This window comes from Neophocaena asiaeorientalis, unplaced genomic scaffold, assembly GCF_003031525.2.
Source record: "Neophocaena asiaeorientalis asiaeorientalis breed wild unplaced genomic scaffold, Neophocaena_asiaeorientalis_V1.1 scaffold606, whole genome shotgun sequence".
NCBI lineage: Eukaryota > Metazoa > Chordata > Mammalia > Artiodactyla > Phocoenidae > Neophocaena > Neophocaena asiaeorientalis.
Window position 1 is genome coordinate 1681948 of NW_020173687.1, and position 6647 is coordinate 1688594.

Genomic DNA, 6647 nt, shown 5'->3' on the forward strand with positions numbered 1-6647 from the left:
AAACAGATTCGCTCGCAGACGACCGCCTTTGTGCTCAGGTGACAGCAGCGCGGGAGAGCCACCCCTCTGCCCGCCGAGTTGGGGCCACCCGCGTGTGCCTCCTTGGCGGCCCTTCGTTCGGTTAGACCCACCTCCTCTTCTTTCCTGAAGGGACGACGATGACATCAATGACGTAGCGTCGATGGCCGGCGTGAACCTGTCGGAAGAAAGTGCGAGAATATTGGCTACGAACTCTGAGTTAGTGGGCACCCTGACGCGGTCCTGCAAAGACGAGACCTTCCTCCTCCCGGCGCCTCTGCAAAGAAGAATATTGGAAATAGGTATGGCCCTGGGCGTCCGGCCTCCACCAGTGGGCCTGGTGTGGACCACGGCTGCGGTGCTCAGCGCGGAGCTGTCCTGGGCTTGGGGGGACACCCCTTGTCCCTTGTCACCTGTTTTGCCAGGGTTGTGCTTTCCGTGGGGTTGGCGATGACGTTCTCAGGTAGTTGGAGCAGGTGTAGACCACCCGTGACCCTCAGGTTGCACAAAGCGGTAACTGGGGGTTAAGGGAAAACAGTGAAGGAAAGAAAAGAACTTCAGTGATTGTAAAATACCGGCTGTTCCCCAGGTAAGAAACACGGCATAACAGAGCTACACCCAGACGTGGTGAGTTACGTGTCACACGCCACGCAACAGAGGCTGCAGAACCTTGTAGAAAAGATATCAGAAACGGCTCAGCAAAAGAACTTCTCTTATAAGGTAACCCGCCGTTTCCTGGAGGGGATGCCCTGCCGGCCCTCCCGGGTCTGGTGCTGCCTGGAGGGCACGGGGGAGGCGGCAGAGTGTTGCGCTCGTTTTGAGTTTTTCCCAGAACGAGATTTTGGGAAGATGCCACTTCTTTCAGTCCCGTGGTGCTCCGGGCGCTATCCCCTGGGCTGCGGAAGGAGGATGCGGAGGATCTGACCTCCGGATTAGGGAGCCAGCCTTCTAGGTCCGGGCTGGCGGCATCTTCAGCTCTGGAGATGGTGGAGCCCCCCGCCCGTTTCCACGCGGGGGGCTCCCAGCAGCTGCGGCCCGAGCTGTCCCTGCAGACCCGAGGGGCTCTGGCTCACCCGCGCTCCCGTGACTCAGAGTGGTGCCCTGTCGTGTGTTGTGGAGGGCCAGCTCACCAGAGCCCGGCCTCTCACAGCAGGTTCAAGGCAGAATCCGCCTTCCTCTTCAGTCATGCAAACCCTCTTTCAGGGGCACCGTGGAGCGGCCAGGCACTGCCTGAGCAGCGTTTGAAGTACAAGCCTGTAGCCACTTTGCTTTAAAAATACTTTTTACGCTATTAGAAAAAAAATTTAAATGTAACTTAAAAGAGTCAAATGATACCAAAGTGTATAAAATGGAAAGTTGCCTGTGAGCCCCCGGATGACTTACCTGAGGCGGCGTGTGCGCATCCAGAGCACTTCAGAAGCAGAGCCTCTTGGAGACGAGAGGGGCTTGGGTCTGCGCGCCCGCCTGGGGAGTGGGCCGAGGGGGGCGGGAAGCGGTGCGCGGACTGTCCGGCCGGGTTCCCAAGTTCGTGACAAACAGTCGTTTCACTTTTTTCTAGGATGATGACAGATACGAGCAGGCAAGTGATGTCCGGGCTCAGCTGAAATTTTTTGAACAGCTTGATCAAATTGAGAAACAGAGAAAGGACGAGCAGGAGAGAGAGATCTTGATGCGGGCGGCAAAGGTCAGTGCTCCTGCTGCACGCAGTTCTCCCCGTCCGCCCTGGGCGCTCGCGGACACCCTTGGGGTTTCGAGGAGCCGGAGCAGGGTTTGGCGCTGGCCTCGATGACACGTGTGTGGGGTTAGGAGCACAGCCGGGGCGGGAAGCCTCCAGACCTCAGCAGGTCGCCCAGCACGTGGGGCGGGTCCCTTAACTGAGCTCGGAGCCCTGCGGGCTGCCCTGGCCCACTGTCCTCACGTCGCATTGGACCATGGCGTGGTTCTTACATCCAAATGGTATTGATTTTCATGATGATAAATTTTCATCTGTTGGCTGTAAACTTTAAAAAATTTAATGCGTTCTGTCACGTGACTTAGATGTCATCATGTCATGCGTAAGATAACATGTTTGTCGGGTGATGAACGTTTAGGTCACAACTTATCTTTCTTTTTTACCGGTTTGAAAATAGTCTCGGTCCAGACAAGAAGATCCAGAGCAGTTAAGGTTGAAACAGAAGGCAAAGGAGGTAAGCGTTTCTGGTCCAAGAGTCTACACTGCAGACTTGAAAATACGTTTGTGTTCAACCTCAGCACTTAACGAGAGAGAGAGAGAGGCTGAGAAAGCGATGGTATCTCTGCACAATAGGCCTTGCCGTAGCGATTTATGGTGTTTGCAAAAGTGTTTTCCTGTGCTTTGAAACTTCACGATAATTTCTCATTTGGTGCAGTCCAGTCTCTGTACTCTCACACTTTGCTCATATCTGAGCTTTTCAAGGTGAGCATCTATTGCTTTACTGTTTTTCTGATTGCACAACATGCTTACTGTTTAAAAAAAACAGTCAAATGAAATTTTCATTTAGGAAAGTTTAGAAAACCCTTTGGTGTCTATGTTTTGTAGTAATAAAAAAAGTGCGTGAAATGACAGTCCCTGTTTCCTTTTCAAAACAAAGATGCAGCAACAAGAACTGGCACAGATGAGGCAGCGAGATGCCAACCTCACAGCACTAGCTGCCATCGGGCCCAGGAAAAAGAGGAAAGTGGACTCTCCGGCACCGGGATCGGGAGTAGAGGTACCGCACGGATGCAGGGACGGGGGCTGGAAGGGCCTCGGGGCATCTGCGTCCCGCTCGCCTCTTCAGGGAGTCAGGCACGCCGAGAACGGGCTGTCGTTCGCGCACATGTTGTCTCACCGCCCTTGGAGTACTTGTTTTCTCGGTACATTCGATACTTTATATTCAAATCAACCTATTTGTGGATATCATGTGAGCAAGAAGTTCTTTGCATGAGGAAGTTTGATCACTGTAGCTTAACACGATGAGATTTAGACTGACTTCGAAGAGAATATGGGGAGATTCCGTCCGAAGACTGGCCTTTGTGGGGCTGACTGTCCTCCCTGAGTCCTGGGGTTAACGTGAAGGAAGGTTGTTGTTGCCTGTTTCTGTTTGTCCAAAGTTTGTTAGTTTCTTGTTTTGTTTGCTGTCGTGTCTTTATATGTAATTACAAACCCAACTTTAAAGTATTGTTATTTTTTCTTTAAACTGCCGGTTGTTTTATTAGTAAATCACAGGAAGAAAGAAAACATCGTCTTTTATATTTACCTGCTTATTTACCATTTCTGGTGTTTTTCGTTCCTTCCCCAAGTTCCAGGCTTCCATCTGCGGTATTTCCCTTTGGCTTGAAGGACAGCATTTAGCGTTTCTTGTAGTGCAATCTGCTGGTGATGGATTCTTTCAGCTTTTGTTTACCTGGAAATGGTTGTATTTCACCCTCAAAAGTTTGAATGAAGTTTTCCCTGAATGTTGACAGTTTTTTGTTTTTTCTTTCAGCTCTGTTTTTTTAGCTTAACTTAATGTGTAATTTTCTCTCAACGTTCTTGAATAAGCCGAGCAGATCCAGACATACATCACTTAATTTTATAGAGTGACCGACTAATAGGGATGAGTGATTGTAAGAGTTTTAGCCATCCTTCACGTTTTTCCTCTACTCCTTGAATCCTGTCTTAACTGCTGGTCTCTTTCTCTTTTCCAGGGAAACTCCTATTCTCATTTAGACATGTTATCTTGTTCCGGATCACAAAAAAGATGGGAGATTTCCCAGTGTGTTTTGCAAAATTGCAGAGCTCTTATTCTTAGACCTGAAAACAGCCGTAAACGTGTGACGGTCGTTGTCCTTAAAGACGTTGTTCCATCGTGTTCAGGGCCCCACTGTGATTTCAGTCCTTGTTTCCTGTCTGTCACGTGAGTCACTTCTCCAGCTGTTTTGAGGCGATCGTCTTACTTCTTAGAAGTTCGTCCGTGTGGTGTTTAGACTTGGTTCTCTTGCTAGTCACTCTGCTTGGGCTTCTCTGAGCTTGGATCTGTAGGTCAGTAGTTTTCCTCAAATTTGCAACACTTTGGCCTTTATTTCTTCAAAACTTTCTCTGTTTCAGTCTTTTTCTATTGGGATTCCCAGTTATACCTCTGTTAAGATCTTTTTGGTATTGCCCTGTGGGTCTCTGAGTCTGTGTTTGTTCCTCTTTAATCACTTCTTTCTCTGTTCGGACTGGATCATTTCTACTGATCTGTCTTCAGATTCCCTGTCTTCTCCAGTCAGCTCTGCAGTCTGTCCAGTGAAGTTTTCACTTGTTGATATATCTGCAGTTCTGGGATTTCCACTTAAGTCTTTTTTATGGCTGCTGAGTCTTTGCTGAGATTTCCCTGTCTGCTCACTTACTGAGGCCACATTTTCCCAGCATTCTTTGAACCTATTTGTAAAAGCTGCTCTAATGGTTTTGTCAAGTCCGACATCGGGGGCGTCTCGATTCAGTCTCTGTCGACTGCTTTTTCCTTTGACCGTGGTCACGGTCTCCTGTCTCTCTGCATGTCTAGTCATTGTCGTTTGGATGCTGGATTTTGTGGATGACATGTCATCATGCTCTGAAGAGTGCTGACTCGTTTTAGTTCATCTCCTGGCTGCTCATCTTGAACTTGTGTGTCTTGTGTCTCACTTTGGTGTTCAGTAGGGTCTGTGGAAATCCCATGATGTTTCTGAGCTCCCTCACCCAGTGGGGCTCACCCTGCAGACTTGCCTTCCCTGTGCAGGTTTTAGGCTTGGTTGGGGTGGGTCTTACATAGGGTATGATCCTTACTCCCAGGGAAGGGCCTTTGGCGACTCGGCCGGATGCTGGGAGGGAGAGCGTCGGGTGGGCTACACTCCAGCGAGGACTGCCACTCGTGCATGTGTTTTGCTTACATCACGCTGTCCTCTCTCCCTGGACCCTTCATCTTAGTTTCGTAAGTAACTTTATGTTTAATGCTAATTACAAGTCTGTGTGGATGTCTGTTCAGTCATTTGGTTTTCTGAATCTCGTTGTCTGTTGGATTCTTCTGGAATGTTTCGTGGGGGCTGCGTTCCCCGTATTTGTGCATGTCGATGACGGTTTTGATGGCTAGAAAAGCCGTGGCTCACGTTTTCTTTCCTTGAGAATCTATCTTGAGTAAATAGTTACAACTAGGTAATTTTTTTCCTGGTATGGAAGGTTGCTGTCAGTCTGACAATAGTCTAATTTTATTTCTCTTGTGTTTCTCATGTGTTCTTTCTGCCCAAAGATGCCCACAGAATTCTTTTCCCTTAGAGCCCAGCATTTTACTTGGAATTGGCTGTCTTGGGTTGGGCTCTCAGGGAGAGGAGAGGTTGTGTTCTTTCAACATGCAGTTAAACCTTTTTGTATTCAGGAACATTTTCTTTAATGCTTTCTTTGTTTTTGTTTTCCTCTTCGGAGATTCCTGTTACTCGGACGGAGGCTGTATCTTTTGTATCTGCCATCAGTATTTGTCCTTTTCTCTTTAATCCTTTCAGTCTCTCTTTTAAAAAGTTTTACCCTGTTTATGCTTCTCGCTCTCCTAATTCCTTCTTAAGGTATCATTTGTTGCGTTTGTTTGCTCTTGTGTTCTCTTTCGTGGAGAGTCTTCATTTCTCAGGTGAAATTTTCTTTTGTTTCTGATTTTTCCTTGCCTTTGTCACCTCATTTCTGAGTTTCGCTGATTCTGATTTATGTTATTCTTTCATGCTTCTTATCATTTTCTCAGTGTCTTTTAGCTTGTTTGGAAATAGAACATAGCAGTTTTGATCTTGTTTTGATTACGTCTTTTTGCGGTTTCTGATCATCTGTAGGGATGTTATTCTGCTCCTTATTCTCTTTTTTTCCTAGGGCAGCTTCTCTGGGACTTGACCTCTCTGTGGTTCACTTTTATGTGAATTTTGCTGTCTTGAGCCTTTAGGAGGAGGTGGTTTGCAGGTTTGCCAGCTTCACTGAGCTCCTCTTCCGTTGTTTCCGCGTGGTGACGAACTTGCTGTCTGAGACGTCAGGCTCTGCTGCTCCCTGACTCTCCCCTGGACCTTCTTGCCTCCATGGTCCTTGACTGTCCTGCTCAGCTTTAATTTCGCTCCTCGCAGGTTCTCTTCTGCGTGAGGCCCTGTGCTGCGGGGCTCTGGTGGGTCGGAGGCAGAGTTCCTAGTGGCGAGGCTGCTGCTGAGGGGAGAGAACTCCTGGCTGTAGCTGCTGCTTGCCAGTGAACCTGCCACTCCTCCCGGTGAACACCCGCTGGCCCCTGGGGGCCTTCGGGTCTCGCAGCTGCCCCACTGCTTTTCCTGCACGGTTTTCAGATAGGCTTGTGGCTGCTCGCGGTTCATCTTCACTGGTTTGGCTGTAAATGTTGTCTGCTGGCGTTTGGTTTTGCTTTCTAGTTGCTCTGTGTTCTATCTGGCCTTCGGGAAGATTCAAAACGACTTTGACGCCTCTGGCATCTTCCCAGAATGTAATGATTACTGTTTTTCAAAATGTTTTTCTTTTGATTTAGAGTAGTTTCAAACCTATAGAAAAGTTGTAAGAACAGTATAAAAAACTCCATTCAGACATTCAGATTCTCAATTCTGAACATTTTACCACCTTTATTTTGATACCCCCTCTTTTTTTTTTTTTTTTTTTTGGT

At 48.1% G+C, this 6647-nt stretch overlaps 1 protein-coding gene across 1 annotated transcript in view; it reads left to right on the forward strand.

Moving 5' to 3' along the window:
* Window positions 1-6647, forward strand: part of TAF4 (TATA-box binding protein associated factor 4) — a 72481-nt gene that overhangs the window by 53507 nt on the left and 12327 nt on the right. Inside the window, exons 10-14 of the mRNA XM_024750196.1 lie at window positions 151-320; window positions 608-738; window positions 1577-1702; window positions 2148-2204; window positions 2628-2747. Coding sequence (XP_024605964.1) covers window positions 151-320; window positions 608-738; window positions 1577-1702; window positions 2148-2204; window positions 2628-2747 — 604 coding nt within the window. The remainder of the gene's footprint in view (window positions 1-150; window positions 321-607; window positions 739-1576; window positions 1703-2147; window positions 2205-2627; window positions 2748-6647) is intronic.